The sequence below is a fragment of the Coptis chinensis genome, chromosome 5 (genome assembly GCF_015680905.1).
Source record: "Coptis chinensis isolate HL-2020 chromosome 5, ASM1568090v1, whole genome shotgun sequence".
NCBI classification, from domain to species: Eukaryota; Viridiplantae; Streptophyta; class Magnoliopsida; order Ranunculales; family Ranunculaceae; genus Coptis; species Coptis chinensis.
Window position 1 is genome coordinate 51,624,037 of NC_141460.1, and position 26,851 is coordinate 51,650,887.

The following is a 26,851-nucleotide window of genomic DNA, read 5'->3' on the forward strand; positions in this document are numbered from 1 at the left end:
TTCGATGACTAACTAATAGCCAATCGAATTGCATGGTGGAATTTTCCCCCTCTATGTTCTTCCAATTCATTAAATTCACATTTTAATTGCTTAGTTAAATTAGTTTTAGTTTAAATAAATCACAACACTACTCTCATTGTTCTCACCATTGTTTCCTTGTGTTTGATTAATTGAATTCATTTAAGTCTAGATAGATTAAGAGTGGAACGATTCTATACTCTATATATTGAATGAATATATATGTGAGAGTAGGAAATAAATAATTGATACCGTCAGAATAAAGTTAGAGTAATCTAGTCGAGTTTTTACAGGTTATCAAATGGCACTGCTGCTGGGGATGAAATGGCGCTGCTGCTGGGGATCAAATGGCGCTGCTGCCGGGAGTAAATGGCGCCGCTGCCATCTTAAACTCTTTCAGGACAAGAATTCAATTGCTTGAATCCAAAAGGCAATCCCCATTCTCAACCCACCCACCCTTTTCATTTTTCTTTCTTTTTTATTATATTTTTGTTACTGTTCACTGTTTTAAGCACAGGGGCGCACGCCCTCACTTTTGCCTTGCACAAAGTGCGCCCGCGCTCCCTTAAGATTGCGGGATCATAGTGACGAATACTGCGGTAAAGGCATTTCTAAATTTTCAAAAATTCTAAACATTTTCAGACATAATATTTAATATGTTGTTGATTTACTGGAATATTTTCAGATATTTCCTAGTTGGGTTACCTAGTGAACTATTGCCATCTTTACACTGCTATAATTCAGTTTCCACACCGTAACTGTCGGGAACAACTGTCGAGTAAGGTTACTTAGGAAGTTCTAAAAATTCTAAATTTTTTACAGGAGGATCTATCATAAGTCAAGAGTTTTCAATAAAAATTTGACAAGTTTTGGATTTGTTTTAACCACCTAACTAGTGGATTGTTTTCAGTGTGTTTCTGTCGTTTTGCAAACACTTAATTTCTAGAACACCAGCCGATAAGGAGGGTTTATAGAACTCCAATTGCTCTAAACATTTTACATAAACATGTAAGATCTGTCAGGAGTCTCCAGTAAAATTTTGGCGATTTTTGGCTCTGTTTTGATTGGTTAACCATTCAGTTGTTTGTATTGTGTCCAAAAACTGTTTCACAAACTTTGAAGGGTAGTAGAAGGACTTTCACAAACTGTTTCACAAGCTCCGATTGATCTGACATTTTACAGAATACTTGATCGATGTCTTAGTGAACTACTGTAAAAATTTCAAATTTTTTGGAGCACGTTAAACTTACTGGACATTGCCAAAGGCAAGAGCGCGACCCGCGCCAGTGTCAGGCAAATTATGCCCCCAACTCAACTCCTTGAAAATCGCCTCAGGCACGAGCGCGACCTGCACCCTTCACAGGCAAATTCTGAGCGCCCCCGTGCTCAACTCACTGAAAATCGCCTCAGGCACGAGCGTGACCTGCGCCCTTCACAGGCAAATTTTGAGCGCACCCCGCGCCCTCTTCTGTAGCAGCCCAATTTTCACTGGTCAGTTCAAACTTCCATTTCTTCAAGTTATTCGGTGTTTCTAACTTCTTTAATACATTGAGATTGCGTATACAAGATGCTATTCATACACATAGAAAGGAGGCATTCAGGTACTCCTTCTTCCACTCCTCGCCTCTTTTGTCAGAGGAGTTTCAATTCTAGTATAATCAGGCTTGTTTATCGTAAACGTCAACGTACATGCCTATCTAGAAATTTATAGTTAGAGTTTTGTTTGCATATTAATTATCCTATAATATATTTATAAAACCAATATGGCATATCAATATGTAGACCAACAATCATATGATTATTATGCAAACCCTTCACCATGTTCATGCTGTAGTAGTCCTTACCATTGGGCTTCTCAGTGCCCATCATACTAAGAGTTTGGGCCTACTATAGGATATAATAATAATTATGAACCACAATTTTCAAACATTCATAGTAATCCATACAATCAAGAGTTTTCTAGTCATCCAAACTATACATGGAGTCAACCAATGTCGTCTACTTCTAGTTCCGTGATAAGTGTGTACAACGAACCAAACACTTTTTCGTGCACAATTTGTTCAGATCCAGACCACACTACCCATTCATGTCCCATATTTATTCAGCCTCAACCTATCCCATCACAATTCGAGATCAACCAGAGTCACTCAAATGCTAATAACTATGGCTATCAAACACCATACCAACAAGACATTTCCACCATACCAAAAATTACCCACCCATCTAGTTCACTACCCTTCCCAGAATGAATTTCTCAAACTATGCTTCAGAACCTAACTATGCTTCAGAACATAGCCCAGATGATTTCCATGATCCCCTCACCTAACAAAAAACTTTCAACCTTGCTAGAGATCGACCCACAAGTAGAACAACCTATTCCCATAACCACACCATTTGACCTAGTTAAGACCTATCCTAAATTTCATGAACCATTACCTACCCAAGATCCTCCCATTAACCATTATGTTGACTCCACACCCCACCTGGATGAGGAAATTCTTGCATACGACTCTTTAAGACTAGTTTTTGATGACCACTCAAATTTTAGCGATGCCTCTGAGGAACCTCCCACTGATCCATCTAACAATGAATATAATGATGACACTTTAGAAGATATTTATAAAGGTGTGACGAAATAAGAATTTGATAACTATTGGCATTCTCTTAATATGGACCCTCCTGTTGAGCATGTCCAGGTCTTTGTGTTTGCTAACCACACTCGGCTGGATGATTCCTCGACACATTCGAATGATGCCATTGAGGATACTTATAGTGTTTTAGAGAAAGAGGGTGAGGACATAGAGATTAACAATTCTAATCTAAGGCATGTACAAGTTAATGTGCAAGAAAAAGAGGAAGTAACTTCTTTAGTGCAATGTGAATCTAAATTTAGTTTGGCAGATGAGGAAATAACAATGGACGAAATAGAAGAATTTCTTAACAATAATGTCACGAACCACAACTTTATGGATTCAACTAAGCTAGATGAAGATTTCTATGATTTCTTAAGAGCGTGTGAGGATCCACCAACTAATGAACCACCAACTGACCACCATCCACCTGAGTTACCACCTCGTAAAATCCAACCATTTACCATAACTAAGCCATCCATTCACCCACCGTTTCAGCGGAACCTCGAATTTGCACTTGAGCCAATTGCCTTAGAGACCCTCTATAATTTTTTCAACCCTCACGGTGAAGAGTGTTTGCCTAGCACACAATCCCATGAGTACACCATTCCTGTAGTTGAGAGCCAAGCTTTGATCGAGTGTAGTGAGAAACCTAGTTTGTCTTACTTTTCCTCATCTGAAATATCACTAATTCATCTTTTGGGTCATTCTAACTCTTTAAAACAGCTACAACATGATGGTTTGCGTATGTTCTTTGATGGGTTGCATAAGTTTTCTTTCATTCTTCTACATGATTGCTTCTAATTATACAACTTTATTTTTTTTTAGAGGTGCATTTAGTATCATATTTTTATGGCTAGACCCCAACTCTTTCGACTATTAGTTTATAGTTGACCACGCATCATCCATTTTGTGTCATCCCAGTTTCTTGCTTGTTTGGGGGTGTGCACAATCTAGGGGAATCTAACTTAAAATACCATATAATTTTTTTGTAAAATACCACCTTAATGGAGTATAGGCCACAAAAATTTTCAAACTTCAAAAGAGTTTTCAAATTTTGTTTGCGGGTGGCGTATTTTAGTATTTCATTTCAAATCTTTCCTGTCATGTTTACTCCAGTAGAAGTTGTGTTAGTTAGTACATAACAGTTTTATTGTGCTTCATGCTATCATATTACCTTTATAATATTTTTGTTACAAGTACTGCCAATTTTTACCACGTTTCTATGGTAAATTCTTTTCTTCTCTCTTTACACTTTGAGGACAAAGTGCTCAATTGTTTGGGGGTGGGATAGAAACATTTGCAAAAATTAGGCACTTTTAGGATGTAAATTTCACACTTTTATTTATAAAACATTAAAAATCATAAAAATTAGTTAGTTACATAATTTAATTGTGCTATTGAATTGTTTCATGAACCCCCTTCTCCCAAATTGTGTGGGGGTGGTATAGAAACACGTTGTAAATGTTTAAGTACATATTAGGTTATATATTACGTATTATTTATCTTATAAAAATTAGAAAATAAAAAAATAATAAAAAGTATTTATACTATGCACTTTGAGATAATGGTATTGTTCCCTTCTCTATGATGATAATAGTCTAGATATTTCACGTTAGCTCTTATATTTGAATAGTTTTTAGAAATTTAAGTTAATATGTAGGTAATAATAATTGCATCTTTCTATAAAGATATTGCATGAGTATCTATGATTGTTTGGCAGTAAGTTTCTGAAATCTAGGCTAGAGTACTTATTCTACAAATCTAGTGAGAATATAGCCTAAAGCCTTATATGAGTGAAATATTTGAGAAATGACACAAGGGATAAGTAAATTCCGAATAGAGAAATCACACGTCCACTTTCTTGATCATTATACCATATCCTAAGCGAGAATTTAGGCCGTTTTTGGATCGATATAGCCAGAAATTCAAACCTTATGAAATTATTTTCCGCTAGTCGCACCTCTGAGCCTTTCTTTAACCTTTCATAAACCGTAAATCTTTTACCCTTTTATACAAAACAAAATAAAAATAAAAAATTAGTCTACCCATTTTTGAATGAGTCTGAGAATAGAGATGAAATGAAGATTAGAAAAGAGAAAGACCTTTGAAACCAAAAATTTGTTAGTTGCTTCAAATAAGAAAAGAAAGTTCCATCCAAAGAAAAGAAAAATAAAAGAAAATAAAAAGTTAGAACTCCAAAAACATAATTAAATGAGTCAAAAGCCAAAAAAAAAAAAAAAAATGGCTAAGGATGGAAACAAAGTGTAGAAGCAAAGTAAAAAACAAGGTTTGCTCTAGTTACATAATATGAAGACTCTATTATCTCAGATTGGTTCTTTTTGAATATCCATTTTCTTTATTCTTAAACCATCACCTAATCCCCGCAACACCTAATAAAGACCTCTAGCTCAATTAGGAATAGGTTAGTGTGATAGTAAGTGGCAAATGTGTTTGATTGACTTCGGCTTCCTTATGTGTCATTGAGATTGTAAGGTAAAGTGTGCCCACTGCATACTAGAGTAGCGAAACTTGAGCAAAAAAATTAGAGTGGTTTTTGTCTTGACATTTATGTGAGGACCTACTTAAGGACGCTATTCTGAGTTTTCAGAAGCGGACCTGCTAGTGCATTTCATATTATTACTCATTATATATATGTTTATTCGTAGATGATTGATTATTATACATATATTAGCTTAGATTTCGACTTGATTATTATGTATTAATTGCTAGTAAGATGTATAGATAATTGAGGCATAAATAAGGAAACAATAGTTTTATTTCTTAGTCGTTATAGTATAGATGAAGTTTGTGAGTATCTTCACTGGAAAACTCTCACGAGGCTATAACTCGTCCACTAGGGAATTCCTAGTGGTTTAAGGCCTTGTTGCATATAGTCAATGCAATCGCACTCGGCGAAACAAGAGTAGTTAGAACTCCATTTTTGGTCACTTATTCTAATGTCTCATATTTGCTTGAGGACAAGCAAAATGTTGTTTGGGGGTGTTTTGATAAGAGCCTAAAACTGTAGTTTTAACCCCTTAACAATAATACTTTTAGACCAATTATGCAAGTAATAAATAAGAGTTAATGTTGATTACGTGCTTTTATGTATTTCAGGCATTGGAGTCAATTATGTACAAAAAGGTGTCACTTTTGCGAGATAAAGGAGCAAGGGTTGGTTGCTAAGAAGTTCTATGATTAAAGGCTAAGATTCAAGGAGAAAAAGCCTTTTTAAACCCCGGTCAAAGCTGAAAAGTCAACGCGGGCAGAAACAGCGCACAAAAGTCAGCAGAACTTCTGAAGCCCGTATCTTTGGACTCATACCTCGGAATTGGGCCTACTTTATGTCAAAACGACCATCTTGGAAAGAGATTTCCAATGGTCGAAACTTTAACCCAATCAGAGGAGCACAAGTGGATGAAAAGTCTATTGAAATCAAATCTAGCTGAAAAGACCTTTGTGGACTGAATAAATTGGGTTTTGGGCTCGTTTTTCCTACCCAAAACATGGCTCCAGGCCCATGTACAAAATTGGGGATCTCTTTCTCCTCTTGAAAGGAGGAAAGGAGGCAGACTCATTAGCTAGACCTAGATTAGAAAATAAATTAGCTTAGACTCCATTAATTAGTTTTATTACCTTGTTTTTAATTTAGTTATTGAATCATTGATAATTTTTCATTAGATTAATAAAAGTCAAGTTATTGTTCTTCATTATGTTTTCTTATTATTCATATGTTAATGATAGTATAATGATATCTAGCTAAACCTCCATTAGAGGGGTTTGATGAAGCTTGGATGAAGACTTGATGTGTTAGTTAGAATAATTGCATTTAAGAGTTCACTCTAGTAGGTTAGTTGATTCGCCATGAGAATGGGTTGAACTTCCTCACATACTAATTATTAGTTGGCAGAGATTGCCATGAATAATTAGGGATCATAATTAATCTTAATTGGTTATGATTGCAATAATCTACAGTACACTAGCATATTAGGAAGTTATTTAAGTGAAATCAAATCCCCCTAATCTCTTCTCCATATTCTTCTCTATATTTTATTCAATTCATATTCAATTGCTTAGTTAAATTATTATAAATAAATTTATATAATTAGTTTCATAGTGTAAATTTATCTCTATAAATATTGCTCTCACCATTGTTCCCTTGTGTTGATTAATTGATTTCTTTATGTCTTGGTAGTTTAGGAGTGGAATAATTCCGTACTCTATATATTGCATAAATCTATATCTGAGAGTAGGAAATAAATAATTGGTACTGTAAGAACAAGGTTAGAGAAATCTAGTTGAGCTTTTACGGGTTATAAAAATGAATTAGGTGGTTACTTGGTGTGGTTTAACATTTGGGGTTAGAATCTAGAAATGGATTGGGTTGTTGCATGTGGGGGTTTAATATTTGGGTTGAGATACAATTTGGAGAAGAAGAAATGGGATTTTCTATCTTATGCTGTAGAAGTTTAGATTGACCTTTTTCAAAGTTGAATAAAGAAGACAATCTATTAGCTGTTGGATTATATGTAAGATTATTACATGTGGAAATATTAAGAAACATGTGTTTGCCATTTGATGGGCATTTCATACATTACACTAACTTTTAACAGATGATTTGAGTCAAGTAACACTCAGCTTATGGTCAAACTGGTCAAGTAAAGGGAGTAGGACCAATCCCTAATTACATATTATTTGGTCCTTAATGCTTAATTTCCTATTATCAACTAGGACCAATACCTAAAAACCCTAGAAAGATCGAACCTTTGTCCAAATTCTTAGAGATTTCTTTATTTTCCCCCTCATTAACATTAACGTGTGCAGTGAACAGTAATGTTGACCATTGTTTCAGTGAACAGTGTTTTTTTGTGAACAACACCCTCAATGAACAGTATTTTCTGCAACAAGTTTCCAAAAATCAACTGACTCTTGACCTATAAAAGTAAAATAAGAAAAATTGGATTCTACTTAGGAATGATTCGTGCTCCGATACCAAGTTATGCAGATTTAAACTGGCGGAAGCTTTAGGTTATTAAATCTACTATGGAATTAAACAAATAAAAAGACAACTCTTATTTTATTGAATCTCTCAAATCATAAACATCAACTCTCTGAGGAACCCTAATTACAAACCCATTATTTATACTAATCATAAAAATAGTAAACCAATAGTAACACGATATGTGTCAACAACCAACTAAAAGATAAGGAAAAAGACCGCATAGAGCAACCCGTGGGCTTTGACTTGAACCATAAGCGCCCGCCTGTAATTTGTAGAGGAAAAATAAGCACACGCCCATAACTTGACAGCAACAAACTAGTAGTCTGCATCAACTTATTCCTATTGAAGTGAGCAAAGGCATCGTCTTTTGTAAGTATATGCCATATTAATGTCATATGTAATGCGAGATTAACCTCCTTCATTATTTGAAACTCAAGTCCTCCCTCATCATAAGGGTTACAAACTTTGCCCCACGCTACTATAATTTTCCTTCTCTCCATCGGGTCGTCTGACCACATGAAATTTTAAGCATAGCCTCACCACCTCACAATTTATTTTTTAGCAAAAATGCAAGCGGTGTTTTCCTATTCAATAAATATCAATCGGTTACAAGTACAATAAAGAGATGAAGTCTTCAGGGAGATATCTCTCTCATAGTCTGAGCTATTCACTTAGGTTTCACTTCCTAGTATATCTTTTCCCTATTCTATCATCATGGATGATTTTTCTTAGCAATTCCTCCTAAAGGAAATATAAAAGTGTTCACACCCATAGTTTCATGTAACGATGCTAAGTAATCAGCAGCTTGATTGGCCTCCCTATATACATGGACTATCTTGACTTGTTGCAACTGTTCCATAAGTGCCCAATCTCTAAGACCTCATTCTCTTATGTCCAAGGTAGATGCTCCATCCTATTTAGAATCTATACTACCCTCTTTGAGTCTAAAGCCACTTTCACCCTTTGGCAGTCTTCTGTGATGCATATCTTTAGCCCGTTTAGTATTCACATAAGCTCCTGATTGAGTACCTCTTTCTTACCTCCTGCTGTTGAGAAGCACAGTCTGACTTCTCCATTGTCTCTTATGATTCCTCTCGAACTCGCATTATCAAGCTTAAGATTTCCATCATTATTGAGTTTCCATTCTCCTGGGCCAGGTGGTTCCCAGATAAGTGACAAAGGTGGGATTAGAGGTGTACACCTCACTAGACCCAACAAACTGGTGAGTGCGTGTAGTCTGGGTGTATTTGGTATAGACATCACATTTCTTTGCGAAACTCTTATAATATCCTCTTTGATGCCTTTAATAAGGTCCTCTGTGGTTGTCTTTTTCTTCTTTTTGAATCTCCTATTGTTTCTCTCCCTCCATATCCAATAGGGGGTGGTTGCCAGTGATGTCTTAAGGATTTTCCCGAGGTACTTCCCTTGTTTTGTTGTTGCATTTATCCATTTACATTCCTCAACGGAGTCTAACACCACTATTTTGAAGCCCAATAGTCGTTTTATCTCTTGCCATATCTTCTTTGAAAATTAGCAATTGACGAAGAGATGTCACGTACTTTCCTCATTTGTATCACAAAGGATACATCGAGAGGATTACAAAACCTTAATGTGCATTAATTTACACTGGTTAAGAAAGGCTCCTAACATGAATTGCCACATTAGCAATTTATGTCTTGGGAGAGTCTATTTACTTCAAACCAGTTTATGCCATCCCACTTTCACTTCTGGTCATCTGATTGTATTGTATGTTGAGTTTGTAGTATAGTTTCCATTATCATTCGATTTAGTCTAAATCCATTTATCTATTGCATCTCTTCCACATATATCTATGTTTTAATTTGCATTTTTCCCTTGATCTATGTGGGTATATTCAAATTGTCACAGTTCAATTCCCTGTTCTGCAACATTATACTCACTATAGCATCCTCTATTATCCCTGAGGCTTCTTTGATAGAACCACTCACTGCATTAGCTAAAGGTACACTTTCCACCCATATTTCATGCCATAATGATGTTTAGTTCCATCTTTGATTCTCTTCTTCATCATTTGCTAAGCTTTATCTTTATGCTAAAGTTATTTCTCCAAGACCATGAGCAGTCTTGAGGTATAGTCATTGTCTAGAAGTTTCTATGTTTTATTTTGTTCTTCCACATCCACTTCACCCATAGATTGTTTTCTTCTTATACTATTTTGTAGATAAGTCCACATATAGCTACACTATTCCAATCATCCAGTTTAATGATACCGAGACCCCCACATTCTTTGCTTCTACATAGTCTATCTACATTTACTGAGTGTATCTTCTTAGTCATTTCATATCCTACCAAGAGAAAGGTAGTGCACATATTTTATAGTGTTTTAGTGATAGATAAAGGAAGAATCAATGTCCTTGCCCAATAGATCTACATGCTTATAAAAACATATTTGATCACCTCTAACCTACCAGCATATGATAAAGTTTTCGATTTCCAGGATGTAATTCTCCTTGTCACGGCTTCTACAAGGGGTTGGCAGTCTCCTATCCCCAATCAAGAAGCAATTAATGGCATGCCCAAGTACTTGACATGTGGCACTATCAGTTTGATGCCAATAGCATGCGCTATGTCTGCTACTCCTTCAGATGATAGATCGACCTCCCACCAAAATGTTGCTCTTGTGGTTATTCATTATTAGTCCTAATACCTCTTCGAACCCTTCAAGAGTATTCATGATGGCCTTAGTAGATTCTAATTCGGCTCTACAAAAGATCATAAGGTCATATGCAAATCATACGTGAGTTACAATATGGTTGAAATATTTTGGATGAAAGTTGAAAAGTTTCATTTATCTTCCCTTATCCAGTTTAGTACCTAAGACTTCCATGAGCACTACAAACAAGTAAGGGAAAATTGGGTCCCCCTGTCTTATGCCCTTCTTGCCTTGAAAGTATCCAACCGATTAGCTATTTATAGTAATGGAGTATGAAGGGGTGGTAATACATCCTTCTACCCATCTGATGTGGCTAGGAGGAAAACCCAGTTTGAGAATGGATATCAAGAATAACCTGCCATTGCACATTGTCATAAGCCTTCTGAAGGTCAATTTTCATCGTGCATCTTGGTGATATAGCTTTCTTCTGATAATTCCTTAAGAGCTCATGTGTGAGGAGGAGGTTATCCTGTATTTGCCTTCCTAATATGAAAGCACATTGGATCTCATAAGTTATTGATGCAATGACTTGTTTCATCCTATTGGAGAGGGTCTTCGAGATGGTTTTATATACCACATTGTAGCAAGTGATGGGTCTGTAGTCCTCCACTCTGCTTGGGTTCTCCGCCTTTGGCACAAGGGTTATATTTGTTACATTCACTACCTTGAGCATTCTTGCTGGCATAAAGAAGTTCTTAATGGCCTTGAGAAAGTGTTCTTTGATGATGTCCCAGAATTTCTTAAAAAAGTATGAGCCATACCCATTTGGTCCTGCTGATTTATCTTGCCTTATAGAAAAGAGAGCCTCCATGAATTCTTTATCAGTTATATCTTCCTCCGATCTATTAAACTTGCTTCCTATGTCCGGGGTTAAGGATTCTTCTGAAATTTATCTAATGTAACATTTATCATTATATAATCTATTGTGGAGTGTTCCTAACATCATCTTCTAATATTCTTCTATCACCTTTTGTACTTCTTCTTCAGACTTGGTGTGTTGCCTATCTGCTTTTATCAGACCCCCGATAGAGTTCTTTGCCTTCCTTTCTTTCACCACTTTATGAAAATAATTAGTGCAATCATCTCCATAGTTATGCCAATTTGTTTTTGCCTTCTGTCTTATCATGTCTAGCTCATTCTTCTTCAAATTGGCAAGTTGGGTTGATAACTCTCTTTCTTCATGTGCTAGAGCCGAGTTGGATGGTTGTCATTATAGTTTCATCTTAGTATGTTCAAGCTTCTTCCTAGTTTTTTCTATCCTTAGTTCTATATTAGAGTTTTTTCCTTTAGCCCATTCTTTAATCTCCTTCTTCAGCATCTGAAAACAAACATTGGGTAACCTTCAACTTTCTGTTGCCCGTTGTTCTCAATAAGCTTGTATGGTGTGATATCATCAACCCAAAAATTGTAGAACTTGAAAGGTGAAACCTTCTTGCCACTTCTGATAGTACTTTTTATCACACTCAGACTGTGAGGGTCTGATACCTCTACAGGTTTAAAGTCTGTCATTGTGTTACTCAATGTGTCTGACCATTTCTCATTAACCAAAACCCAGTCTAGCTGGCTCATCTTCCTGTTTGGTAAAGCACCCTTATTAGACCATTTGTATTGGCATCCTATATACACCATGTCCTCTATGCCTGCATTGTTTACACAATCTTAGAACTCTTCAACTTCAGATGGCTCGAAGAACATGGGTCATTCATCGAACATGCTATACTACCAATATCACTTCATAGGTCTCTTCTTATATGTTTTTCATTAGATGCATATATAAAGGATGCAACAAAAAAAAAAAAAAAAACTACTACTCTGAAGTATAGTTACCTTCATGTGAATCATTTGGTTCATGAAAAAAAGCTTTGTGACATATATTCTACCTAGATCCCACATAACCCATATTCTTCCATTATGATGCTTCTCATAGTTATTTTCCCAATGCCATTCCAAATCCATAGCTTTAAAGACAATCTTCTTGTTATTTTTTTTACTCTTGTTTCTACTAGTCCTATTAGAGAAATCTTGCTATATGTTATAAGGTTATTCACCTCTTTTCCCCTACCCTTATCATTTAGTCCTCTCACATTCCACACTCCAAAAGGTTGTATATCCATTTAAATACTTCATGATTGGAACTACTGCCCAGGTCTTTGTTTCCTCTCCTTATGGCTTGTAGCCTTGGCTTCCTTCCCATTTTTCGTTATCTTAGTGCATACTTGCGCATCTCTAGCTTCATTTGGTTATTTCTCTTTATTATTTTGTGCTCTAGTCTGAATGATCTTTTTTGGGGTTAGAGTTTTTTCCATTTGTTCTTCTGAGCTAGTTACATTTTGTTCACTTATCTATGGCTAGTAGGATCTTTGATGATTCCTCATAGTCTGAGCCTTCTTCCTCTCCCAAGCATTGGAACTTGCTAACTGACAATGTACGATTTAATCCATAGGCACCTCATCAGATTTTCTACCTTCTTGATTTTTTGTATGTTGCCCTTCCTCCTCATGTTCTTTTGTTGTTGGTATCTCAATCACTGCAGTACTTGTCTCTCCTGGTCCCTCACTGTTTTTGCCCTTGCACTCCTTGTTACCTTTGTCCATCATTCAGCATCAATACCAGTTTCTATTTCCTTCTCTTTCTGTTTCTACTTTCGCTGTCATACCTATTTGATCTTAGTTTTCCTGCATTTGTTTTTAGTATGCCCAAAGTCTCCACATTTGCCACATTTCTATAGCTTCCATGGGTATTCTACTCTGATGCATACTGATTCCGTTTCTCCAATATCAATTCTTAGATCCTCTGGTAGTTTTGTGGTAGAAATTACCTCAATACAGCTCCTAGCAAAAGACAATCTAGTCTTATTTGTTGTTGCATCATCAACACACACAAGGTTTCCAATGAGACTAGAGAAATAGCTAAGCCCATCACCAGTCCATAACGTTTTAGGAACATAATACAGATTTGCCCAAATTGGTATTGCTTTCACTTGTTTCTTTTGTAGATCTATATATTTATTCCATGGTTTGATGACAAACTCCCTTCCAGCTATAAAGGTTGGACTTTATTCTAGCACAGTTTTTGTATGAACAAAAATATTCACCACTAAGATCCTATGTCTTGGTCCTCTCTCCTCCCTTTTCTTTCCTTCCCAACTGTTCCTTTTTATATCCTCCCTCCCCTTCTCTTATCCCTTGATCCTTTCCTTATCCTCTAGTCCACCTCCACACACATGTCCCCTTAGGGTTCCGCAGCCCTGCCACAGTACTCCCCGTTCCTTTTCCCTTACGTTTCTTCTTCTTTGACTCTGACCACTCTGATCCCACATGCTTCTGTACGGCCAAACCACCTTTACAGATCTGCGGCCTCGATCCGATGCTTTGCGCCTCCCCTTCCTTACCCTACTCCGGGCTGGCAGACATGCCACCTCAGTAATCCAAAAAGGGGTTGATACAAATGCCCCCTCTCAGTCCGCGAATCTGCAAGGATTCGTGGGCTGAGACTCCCCAGCTATCAAACTACTGAACTGTCTAGTCACCCATCAATCATTCAAACCTTTCTGACAATCATGGTTCCCCCTGCTTTGATCTCTGGGCCCTTGCCACGCTTCCCTAGCCACGTGCCCTGCGGCGCATGCCCAACTAGCCCTGCCTCCTCGACTCTCGCAATGCCACGCGTTGGCCCTTGAATGGCCCTCCTTGCCACATGCGTGCCTCTTTTATTGTTCTGCCCTTAACTTATCATCTCCCGCCCAACACTCTTATTATGCACCCCTCCCTCTTCCCGACTTTTCACCTTTCTTTTCGCTTGCTGTCTTCTTCGTTTTTCTCACACCATTTTTCTTTCGTTTCCTTCCTAGCGAGCTCCTTGCTTTGATCCTACTTCCACCGGTGAAGCTACCCTTGCATCCCGCTCCCGCTCTACACGGCGATCGCCCTTCCTATTCAGGTTTGCATCTACATCCCTTAGTCTTCTTTTCTTTCTATTGTAAGTTTGTTGGTCACTTTTTAGTTCCATTTTCTTTCATGCCCCTCTCTTTTCTTCTGCCTTCCATTCGTTCCCTCCTTCATTAGGTGCCTCCCCTTACTCTCGTCTTCATTATGGTCTTTTTCATCCCTTTCCAGTGCCATGTCTGACTCCGAGTCTGGCAGCTCCTCCGCTATCGGATCTACTAAGTCTGGGTCCCCGATCTCCCAACCAGTCAGATCCACCGCAGAGTCTGGATCTTTCAGCCACTCCGCCGACCACCCAGAATCTCTTTCCACTGAGTCGACCCGTGGGGCTGCTGCCCCATCCACTTCCGGTAGACCCTCCGCGCTACCTCCCCCTCCATCTCACTATCGCAGACCCAATCTGGCCGCTGTGTAGGTTGCCTACAATATTCCTGAGGATATGGTCTTAGAACACGTGCCCGGGGTCACTCATTTTCCCCATCTAGTACCACCGCGGCCTGGGTTTTTGGTAGCAACCGTGGGGCAAATAGCGGCTGGCCTCCTCTTTCCCTTATCTTTGTTAGATGTAGAAGTCTGCAACCACTTTAACATTCCACCGTGTCATGGCATTGACAACTTTTGGCGAATCATGTACGCTGCCAATCATTACAATACCATGAATACCCCGTGGATTTTCCTTCAGGACATCACTTCCCATTATTTTTTCAGGAAAAGCACCAAGTTCGGGAGTGTGGGGTATCAATCCTTCTGCGTACGTCCGCAGAAGAAGTCGTTTGTCATCCGCGTCACCACTTCCGACAAGGTTTGGCATCACTATTCCCTATTTGTGTCCGGGAACTTCCTTTCTGCTGATCTTCCCCCTGAACTGTCCTTGAGGCACTCCCAATTTCTCCGCCACGGTGAGTGGAGTCTATTGCTTTGTTTGCTTCATGCATGGTTATCTCCTTGACATGTATTTTCCTCTGCTTTTTAGGTTGGAACCCGGATTCCCACTCCCAGATATACACTGGTGTTTCCTCTGGGATTTTCACCAGACTCCGCAACCTAGGGGTCAACCAGTGCGATGTCCTCGACATCGACACAGACAAAGGGAGTCCACTTCTCCGAGACCTTTCCCTTAAGGACATTGGCAAATACCGCGACCTTCCATACCTTCTGCCCCCGCCCAAAGAGAGGAAACCCAAACCGTCTCTCCCCAAGAAACAGAAAGCAAACGCCCCAGTTCATCAGTCCTTCAGGTATACCACAAAGATCTCCCATAGCCAAGCTCTCGCCCGGAAGGCTGCAGCCACTCAGACTCGTAAGCCCTCAGTTGGGTCTTTCTCAATCCCCCCTACTGCACTCCCCAGGTCTTATTCTTCCATAGCTGATTGGGAAGACGATTTTGACCCCCCAGCAGGCACCTCTGAAAATATGGATGTTACCAAACTCAAGCTGTGGGACAGCGATTCTGATGGCGAGGCACCCAACAACCACAAATACCAAAGGGCCTTCCCCGCCAAGAAGGCCAAGACTATCCCCCCTGCCGCTCTACCTCTACCTCGGCCAACATTACGCTGCCATCTTCGCCCGTCGTCGGCAAAGAGGCGGTCCCCATTGGTCCCCTGCCCATAGGGCCTGCAGAAATCTGGCATCCTCAATTCAAGGTCAGAGACCGCGACGTCAGCACTCGTGACTCCGATCTGGATAATCCAGCGGTGGTTGCATCTCTCTTCTTCAGTTGCCACCTCCCTAGGGATCAAGTTTATGGAGATTCTGGCTCCTTCGCCTCCCACCGAGCGGCGATCTACACAGGCTGGGAACGGGTATGTCCCCCATCCCTTTCCTTTCTTTCTTTATTGCTTACTTTTCTCTAACTTTGCCTGTATATTCAGCTGAGCCTGGACGTGGGTTATGTGATTCACCAACACCTTGGACGCGTTTGAATCTGTGAAGGCTGAGATTCACGGGCCAACTGGGTGGAAAGCGGAATGTACCCAACTGGAGAAGGTAAGAGATGATGCCCGTCTCACGGCCCTCAAACATCACAAGGAGCTCTAGCGCGCTGAGCAAGCCTACAAGGACTATGTAGCCGGCATCGCCTCTCAGTTGGAAAGTCAGAGGGAAGCTGATAGGGCCGCCGCTCAGGCAGACTTGGAGCAGTCGCTGAAAGGCGCCACTGAACACTTCAAGGTCCTGGCCGCCAAGAAGATAGCCCGAGAACTAAACCAATAGCTGGAAGCTCTCACTGCCGCTGGGTGTCTTCTCCCTAACCCGTCTCCTGCTTTGATTCCCACCGAATCTGCGACCATCTCCCCTGCTCTTGAGACGGAAGCCATTGCCACTCCTGGGGTGTCCTCGTCTCCCATTGATGTGGACGATTCCATCGAAGCGGTGGAGGAGGGTGGCCTGCAAGCTGACGCCTCGGGCGATCTGAAATGAAGCATACTTAAATTTCTCTTTGTCAGTTGGCTTAGCCTATTACCCAGTTTAGATCTGATCTTTGATGATTCAACTTTTTGTTTCAACCCCTGGGTCTGGATTTCTGGGTAGTCCCAGCAAACCGCGGTGGGTCTCTGCTTCTTGTTTAACTCATGTTTGGTGAAAACTCATTGCAATCCACGTGTTCATCTTTTGTAATGTGTTGCCGTCCCTCCTTGTTTATTTATTGCCTTATTTCACAGTGGCATTTACACCTGGGCACCTGCCATACGCGTCCTGCTTGCTCCCAAGACTCAACTTGCCCCCACGTCGACTATGGAGATGTTGAGGGGCTCTTGCCCCACCACTCATAGCCCCAAGTTGCCCTCTGAGATGTTGAGGGCCCCATGCCCCTGGCCACTCAAAGATGCCCCCAAGTTGGCGGTGGAGGGTGTTGGGGCGGCGAGTATGCCCGGGCCACCCTCACCCACCCCCAATTGCCTAAGGAGATGTTGAGGGGCTCTGAGTATGCCCGGGCCACTGCCCGCCACTGTTGAGGGCAAGCTGAGGCACGCGGGCCACTCGCCCCCCAAGTTGCCTAAGGAGATGTTGAGGGCCGCTGAGTATGCCCGGGCAACTCAGCCCCCACGCGTGGATGTTGAGGGCAGCTGAGTATGCCCGGGACACTCAGCTTGCCCGCAAGTTGCCTAAGGAGATGTTGAGGGCCGCTGAGTATGTCCGGGCCACTCAGCGTGCCCCCAAGTTCGCCATGGATATGTTAAGGGTAGCTGAGTATGCCCGGGCCACTCAGTTTGCCCCCAAGTTTCCTAAGAGGTCGGTATTGAGGTTGGAACCCATTATCGGCTTCTCCTGGACAAATACACACATGAACGGACGCACATTCATTAGATGGAGGAAATTGGCTATTGCTTTTATTACCATAGTAGCTAATTCAAAATAACATTACAAGGCTTGAATGAAGCAAATACAATTTTCTTTAATTAAAAGCACTCATAACAAAAGTTACGCATGGAATTCCTTCAGCATTCTGATGTTCCACAGCCGCTTGATGTTCTCCCCTTGGGGTGTCTGCAACCTGTAAGTCCTGGACATTCCTGCCTCCACCACGGTGTATGGTCCCTCCCAGTTAGGTCCCAACTTCCCGTCTGTCTCTTCCTTGGTGGCTGGGGTCACCCTCCGAAGTACCCGGTCTCCAACATGAAATGTCCGCAACTTCACCCGCTTGTTATACTGCCTCTGCAACCTCCAGTGATACTCTTCTAATCTGATGCGCGCAGTGTCTCTCCTCTCCTCTGTGAGGTTCAGTTCCTCAGCCAGTATTTTCTCATCAACCCCTGTCTCTACCGCCTTGGTTCTAGTCGTTGGAGCCATCATTTCCACCGGTATCACTGCCTCCACTCCATAGGCCATCGCTAACGGGGATTATTCTGTAGATGTCCGCGATGTCGTGTGATACGCCCACAGTACATGGTTTAACTCATCTGCCCAGCACCCCTTGCGCTCCTCCAGCTTTTTCTTTAAATTATCCATGATTACTTTGTTAGAAGACTATTCCTGTCCATTCCCCTCGGGATTGTAAGGGGCTGAAAAACCTTGCTTCACTTTGTAGGCTTGGAGGAAGGCTCCACTTCCCCGTGAACTCGAAAACCGTTCTCCGCGATGATGGTGTGTGGTAGCCCAAACCGGCATATTATATTCTCCCACAAAAATTTTCTCACATGTTCCTCTTTCACCTGCTACAGAGCCACACCCTCAACCCATTTCGTAAAATAATCCATCGCAGCCAGCATAAACCTCCTTTTGCCACTGGCCATAGGCAGAGGCCCGACGATATCCAACACCCACATAGCGAATGGCCACGAGCTAAAGACCTTGTGCAACGGTTCTGCAGGTGAATGTATCAGCGACGCAAAGGTCTGACATTTTCGGCACCTCTTGACATACTCAATCGCATCTTTCTTCATGTGGGGCCAGAAGTACCCCTGCGATAGTAACCGGTGTGTCGTCGCCCTTCCTGCCGAGTGGCTTCCACAATCCCCTTCGTGAATTTCTCCCAACACCTCTTGCGCTTTTTGCGGCCCCATGCATCTCAAAAGTGGTCCGCTGACGCTCCACAGATATAACTCCCCGTCTGTCAAAACGTATCTCATTGGCCTCTGTTCCATCCTCCTTCTTTCACCTTTGTCCCCTGTATCTACCCCCGATAGGTAACTCTTGATGGGTTCCATCCATCCCTGCTCTTGCTCAGTGGTCAGACACACCCCCTGGTTCTCCATTGTGCTTGGTTGACTTAACACCCTGACTTCAATAGATCTACCTTCTGTTCTAGGGAGCACTGCGGCAACATAAGCCAATGCGTCGGCGTGTCTGTTCTCTCCCCAGTCCAGGTGAGCAAAACTAACTTTCTCAAATTCTCCTGCCTTTCTCCACAATACGTCTAGGTACTTTACCATCCTAAGACACCGTGCCGCGAATCCTCCATTGGCTTGACATATTACCAAATTCGAATCTGAATATACCGTTAGTTCTCGCACCCCCAAATCCTTGGCCAAATCCATCCCTGCTATCACTGCCTCATACTCAGATTAGTTGTTTAAAGCTGCAAAACCCAGTTTCATCGACAACTCCAGGCGAGTATTCTCTGGGGTGACCAGCACCACCCCGATGCCATTATCGGTGTCGGTAGCAGACCCGTCTGCGAAGACTCTCCACCCATTTTGCATGTCCCAAGGGTCCAGTGGGTTGTGGTTTTGGTCTGCCTCCGGTTCCATGGTCATCTCCTCACCCCAGGTGGGATCCTCGGCCGGAAACTCAGCCAGGAATTCCGCCATTGCTTGTGCCTTCTCCGCAGTCTTGGCTTATTACTCAATGTCATACGAACTGACCAGCACCGCCCATTTCAACATTCTCCCTGATTTCTATGCCCTCAGTGCCTGCTTGAGTGGCAAGTTGGTCACCACTACCACCAAATGAGCATCGAGGTAAGGTTTCAGTTTGAGTGCAGAGAAGACCAGCACCAAGGCATACTTTTCAATCCTACTATACCTTGTTTCGGCGTCCAACATTATTTTTCTCTGGAAATACACTGGTCTCTCTACCTTGCTCACAATCCTTATCAACACTGAACTAATTGCACACTCCGACACCCCTAGGTACAGATACAGCTTTTCCCCCTGCCCTGGCCGCGATAGGATCGGGGCCTCACCCAAATACTCTTTCAATTCTTGAAAAGCCCTTTCGCATGCCTCGGTCCACTGGAAGTCAGTCGTCCTCCGTAGTAGCAGGTACAAAGGTCGGCACTTATCAGAAGACTTGGAGATGAAACTATTGAGTGTCGCGACCCGACCCACCAGCCTCTGAACTTCTTTCACGTTCTACAGAGATGGCATTTCCAACAAGGCTCTAATCTAGTCTGGGTTTGCCTCTATGTCGCGGTATGTGACTGTATCCCAGGAACTTCCTGGATGTCACCCCGAATGTACACTTTCTCTGGGTTCAACATCAACTTCTGTCTCCGCAGTATAGAGAACGTCTCTTTCAGGCCCTCCAAATGCTTTTCTTCAGTCATACTCTTTTCCACAATGTCATCTATGTATATCTCCATCTTCTTTCTGATTTTGTTCTCGAACATCTTCTCCCTTACCCGCTGGAATGTGGCCCCTACATTCTTTAGACCAAACAGCATTCTGGTGTAACAGTACGTACCTCCTTCCACTATGAACCCAGTCTTTTCTTGGTCCGGGCCATACATCATCACCTGATTGTAACCCATGGACTCCTCCATAAATGAAAAGAACACAAACTCTGCGGTCCGGTCCACCAATTAGTCTATCCGCGGCATAGGTAGCAATCCTTCGGACATTCCTTGTTGACGTCCGTGAAGTCCACACACATTCTTACTTTCCCATTCTTTTTTGGTACCGCTACCACGTTCAACAGCCACTCGGTAAACTTGCATTCGCGGATGATTCCTGCATTTTTCAACTTCTGCACCTCTTCTCGAATTCCATGCATACTGAGGCTTCATACTCCTCATTTTCTACTGGACCGGGCAGGCGCCTTCCCGCATGTGCAACTTGTGGCATGTGAACTTTGGATCCAACCCCGCCAAGTCCTCGATCGTCCATGCAAACACATCACTATTCTCTGCTAAGAAGGCAATCAATTTTCCTTTCCAATCCTCCGACAAACTGGTCCCTATGTTTACGAACTTCTCCTCCGCTACCCCAATGTTTACGACCTTAATCTCATCCATTGTCTTACCCCCGATGAGCGGCCTCTTCTCTTCGACCGCGGCCTGTAATTGCTATGCCAGCTTGTCTCTTGTCTCCGGCGCCTCTTTATTTAACGCGCGGCCTAGACCTCTCACTGTCACCTGATGTATGTTCTGTGCCGTGACCTGATCCCCCTTTATCTCGTATATCCCTCCATTCGTCAGGAAGCGGATCACTTGGTAATAAGTAGACGGGACTGCCTTCATCTCATGAATCCACTTTCTCCCCAGGATCGCGATGTATTGTGAGTTAGTATCCACTACCAGGAATCGGGTGAAATTGGTTACTGGCCCCGCGATCACCGGCAGTAATAGTTCCCCCACGGTTCAGTCATGCTGCCGTTGAATCCGAACAACTCTCAATGCCCATTTCTTCCATCACGCTCAAAACAACAAATCCATTGAACTCCCACAGTCTATCAACACCCTTTTTACCATGTAATTCCCCATCGCTATGGTAATCACCAACGCATCCTCATGAGGTGAGCTCACCGACTCTAGATTCTTTAGACTAAATTATATCCGGTCATTCCCTTTGCCACCCCCTAGAACTGGCCGCGGACTTCCCACCACTTCGTTTATCTGCTGCAGACTGGCAGTCTTCCTCACCTTATCTCGGTTGGTGTTCCTCCCTAGCGTTTCACCATTGAAGATAACATTTATCATGCCCAGGATTCAAGCCGCGACCGGGACCCTCTCGATCGGTTGCACCTCCTTGACATGTTCCTTCAACTGTCCTCTCCCGATCATCCTCTCTACCAACCACTGTAAAGCAAAGCACTCATTGGTAGCATGGTTTCTGACCTGATGGTACGCACAAAATGGCTTTCCCTCTATCTCCTTAGGTGAACTCCGCGGTTCTTCGTAGTGCCACTGTCCCTTGATCAGTGGCAGGATTTCCTCCAATGGCTTGTTCAACAGAGTTAAGTCCACTTCGCGGTAAGGCTTTCTCTCCCTGTACTCCCTTCGGGCTTGGTCTCTACCCCTCTCTGCTCTTTGTGTCTCCCCTCTGTAATTTCCTCTATCTTTGGCCGCGGCCCTGTCCTTGTCTCTCTTGTCCTCCGTGGCCACTGCATGTACTGACTTGTCGGGTTTCTTGTGTTCCTTACTGTTTCTCCGCAAAATGTCCTCATATCTGATGTATCTTTCTACCTTCAAGTACAAAGGATGCAAGGTGGTAACCTCAATCTTGGACACTGATTCATGCACCCGGGTCCCCTGTTTCAACCCATGCTGGAATGCTTTGACCGCGGTGCGTTCATCCAAATTTTCCACCCTCAGCGTCTCTTCCTTAAATCTGTACAGGAAGTCCCTGAGTGTCTCGGCGGACTTCTGCTTGATGTTAAAGAGATCCTCTACGTCAACTACCCTCTTCTTCTGATGGATGAAGTGATTCACAAAAGCTTGTTCCAACTCCTCGAACCTTTGAATACTCCGCGATGCCAACCGATAATACCAGTCGGATGCTCCCCCCCTTTAGACTGGCAGGAAACATCATGCAACGGAGTCTGTCATACTTCGCCTCTTACCATAGCGGCATCTGCTGCCTGAAGTGATGCAAATGGTCAGCCAGATCTCCTTTCCCATCGTACCTTTCAAACCACGGCTGTGTGAACCTCTTGGGTACCTCCGAATTCCAGACCGAATCAGCAAGTGGGTTCTGATTCAGGCTATCCACCACCTTTTTGGCCGCGCCGTGTTTCTCTTTTTCCACCGCGCGGTTAGCCTCTCTGTCTTTTTCGATCATTGTCTGCACCATTTCTATGGTAATGCCTCCGGCATGGTTCCCCCCGGTTGTCGTAGGAAGCCCCCTGCTTTGCACCTCCATTTCACTACCTGCAGGTACGGCTGTTTCCGCTCCCCCCTGAGTGTCTTCCCTTTCTCTCCGTAACTCATCATTCTCTTCCCTAAGCCTGCCTACCTCCTCCTGAAGTAACCTAGTTGCCTTAGCTACCGAACCTTCAACCTCCTCTTCCCCCACCTCTACGTTTTCCACACTCACCGTTTCATTTGGGACGACCTCCTCCCTCCTCGGTCTTCCTCTACCTTGTCCTCTCCCTCTTCCTCTACCCCTTCCTCTCTTAGCCGGAGCCATGTTATGCTATATTTTCTTCCTCCCAAGTCGTGGACCTATCTCGTCCCCACAGACGGCGCTAAATGTATGAACATAAATATTCACCACTAAGATCCTATGTCTTGGTCCTCTCTCCTCCCTTTTCTTTCCTTCCCAACTGTTCCTTTTTATATCCTCCCTCCCCTTCTCTTATCCCTTGATCCTTTCCTTATCCTCTGGTCCACCTCCACACACCTATCCCTTTAGGGTTCCGTGGCCCTGCCACAGTACTTCCCGTTCCTTTTCCCTTACGCTGCTTCTTCTTTGACTCTGACCACTCTGATCCCACAAGCTTCTGTACGGCCAAACCACCTTTACAGATCCGAGGCCTTGATCCGGTGCTTTGTGCCTCCCCTTCCTTACCCTACTCCGGGCTGGCAGACATGCCACGCCAGTAATCCAAAAAGGGGTTGATACAATTTTCTATCTTCCGAGTTTATGAATTTGAAATATAAATAGTTCTCATTTGTCGCTATATCGTACCTTTTGTCTTCCGTTTTCTAGCTCAAGCTTGCTTAACAATTGGGTAAGCAATCCTCCAGTCCATGAAGAATCCAACCAGGTATTCTTTCCATTCATCCTCTCCCTTTTTGAGGATTTCTTATGGGCATTTGGCAATCCCATTAATAATTACTGGGTCATACACCGTTTTAGTTTGCCAATATCAATGCTCTTTTTGAAGAAATAATTCCAAGCCGGTTTCAGTACTTGTTTTTCTTCTCTGACCTCAATTGGCATTACTTGAGTCGAAGTCTCCACGTTTGTTGTTTCTTGCTCAACTATCAGAATAGGCTCAGAAGTTTGTGGTTCCTCTTGTTCAACATGAATCACTAAAGGTTGCTCCTTTTCCATTGTAGTCACTTCAGGGAGGTTCTCTCCTTCAGTCACCATATGACCATCTAGGTTAGAGTTCTTAAATTACATATCCTATGAGAATCTATCCACAAGCCTCATAAAAGTGACTCATACAATGGAGTAATTATTACGAGTAGAGAAATCACACGTCCACTTGCTTGATCACCACACCATATCCTAAGCGATAATTTAGGCCATTTGGATCGATATAGCTAAAAATTTCAACCCAATGAATATTTTTCCGCTAGTCGCCCCATTGAGTCTTTTTTTTAACCTTTTCATCAACCATAAATCCATTACCCATCATAAAAACCAAAAAAAAAAAAAAACCCATCTGAATCAATCTAAGAAATATGATGAAGTGAAGAAAAGATGCTAGAATAACCTGTGCAAAACAAAAATTAGTTAGTTGTTTCATAAAGAAAGAAAAGAAGAATAGAAAAGGAAAATAAAGTTTCCAAAATAAAAAGAAAAGAAAAATGAAAGTTAGAACTCCAAAAAAAAAAATAGAATCAAAATGAGTCAAAAACCCAAAAAAATGGCAAAGTATGGGAAAGTTTAGAAGAAAAATAAAAACAATGTTCTCTCTAAGTTATATATTTGAAGACCTTATTTTCTCAGATTTGTTTATTTGAATATCTATTTCCTTCTTTCTTAAACCATCACCTAAGCCCTCGCATCACCTAATAAGGACGTCTAGCTCAATTAGGAATAGGTTTGTGTGATAGTAAGTGGTAGTTGTATTTGATCAACCTCATCTCGTTTGGATTGTCATTGAGATTGTGAGAAAATGTATTCTCACTGCACATTGGAGTAAGCGAAACTTGAGTAGAAACATCAAGGTGATTTGTGTCTTAGCACATTCCTTGTGAGAACCTACTTAAGGACGTTATCCAAAAGTACCAGAAGTTCCTCTGCTATTGCATTTCATAACATAGTTCATTGAATGTTTGTTCATCTTTAGATAATTTGGTTATTATGCATGTATTAGTTTCGGTTTGAAAGGAATTTGTGTGTATTCATTGCTAATGAGATATTTAAAATTATGAGATAAATTAAGGGGACATTGCTTTGTTACTTAGTCGTTGTAGTATAAATGAAATTTGTAAATATCTTTTATTGGAAAACTCTCACGAGGGTATAACTTGTCCACTAAGGAATTCCTAGTGGTTTAAGGCCTTATTGCATGAGGTAAATAAAACTGCACTCTATGAAACGAGAATTAGTTAGGATTACACAATTTTTGCTACTTATCTTTAATTTTTCATTTTTGTTTGAGGGCAAGCAAAATGTTGTTTGGGGGTGGTGTGATAAGCACCCAAAATTGTGTTTAAAACCCCTTAATAGTATTTCAATTAGGCCAATTATGTTATTAGTAATATGAACTTATCACAATTTACATGTTTTTGTGTATTCCAGGCTTTAGAGTTATATAAGTGTTGAAATGATATCAATTGTGCGTGAAAATAAGCTAAATTGGTTGCTATATGAAAATCATGGAAACATGCCAAAATTGATGAAAGTCACAATCTTTGATGATGCTTATAGGCCATCTGAAAAACACTCATGTTATATATTGGAATACTGCTTAGAACTTACTTGATCAATACACTTCTGCATTGAGAAGATAAAAACTTTCCTTTCAGCCACCAATTCTATTTCTGACTTTATTAATGATACTAGACAAATGCATTATTTTGACTCTCCCTTGTATTAGTGGTACTCCAAGATATGTGTCTGGCAACATTTTCACTTGAATATCCAACACTTCTTTAACCCTTTATAGCCTGGTTGCATCGATGTGCCCTGTGAACATTCAGCTTTTATTTTTATTCAACCTTTGTCCAGAAGATTCTTGATACAACTCCAACAATTAACTTAGCAACTGCTTTAACATCTAATTTCATCTTTAAGGAAAATAAAGATGCCATCGACAAAAAGAATATGAGAGGGGACAAGATAGCCTTTGACAACAGCCAGTGGATTACTTAGAATTATTGTTTTCGATACTGATAAATAACATGTTAATTGCTAAAACAATATCACTTCTCGCTAGCTGAATCATGTTGGATTCTCAAAGTACAGTACACTTTTACTAGGGGAAGTATTATTATATATGCCCTTTCGTTATGGGAACTCACTTTTCAATTATTGATATGTTCGATTACCTGATTATGTGTACGCCTGAATCATTTTGCAGTCAGCAAAGGAGTAATTTTAGCTATTGTTGCGAGTTCTGTCGCTGTTGCAGTAATTGGGGCACTTATTGGACATACAATTAGGAAGAATATGATACTAAAAAGGAAACGAAGAGGTAAACATGTATTGACATAAACTTATATGAGGAAAAAAAATTGATTATTGGCGCTTAGGAGCGAAAAGTCTCCTAAGCACCCATCCACCACAGATCCACCATCTTTTAACTAATGATTAATTCTACTTAATTAAAATCTAACCAAATATTTACTTATTCTCTCTTCAAATTATTCTATTTTTTTCTCTACAAATCTTTCATTTCTTTGTTTTTCCATAAAAAATATATATACAATGAAAATTTTAAAAAATTCTTGTGAGTAATACAAAATATATAAATAAATAAATAACCTTGTATAATAAAATAAAAACTACTCTAACATTTATGGGAAAAAAATGCTTAAAATTTATCATAATTATTAAAGAAACGTAAATGCAATTACAAATTACAACTTTATTACAATCCACAATATCGATGATAATAGCCAATAAAAAATAAAATTGAGAAATTTGCATTGTAGTTGTAATTGACTGAAGGAGAACCCCTTGAAAAATCTGCAACATAAAACTTTTAATTTTTAATTGAAAATTAATAATTTATTTTTATGGAAACACAAAAAAATAATAATAATAAATAAATTTGTGAA

The 26,851-nt window shown here is 41.1% G+C and overlaps 1 protein-coding gene across 1 annotated transcript; it reads right to left on the reverse strand.

The window, feature by feature from the left end:
- Positions 1-17,712: 17,712 nt before the first annotated feature.
- Positions 17,713-18,120, reverse strand: LOC147497869 (uncharacterized). The gene has a single exon (XM_086563036.1). It carries the CDS (start codon positions 18,118-18,120, stop codon positions 17,713-17,715), a length of 408 nt encoding a protein of 135 aa, XP_086419162.1.
- Positions 18,121-26,851: the final 8,731 nt, after the last annotated feature.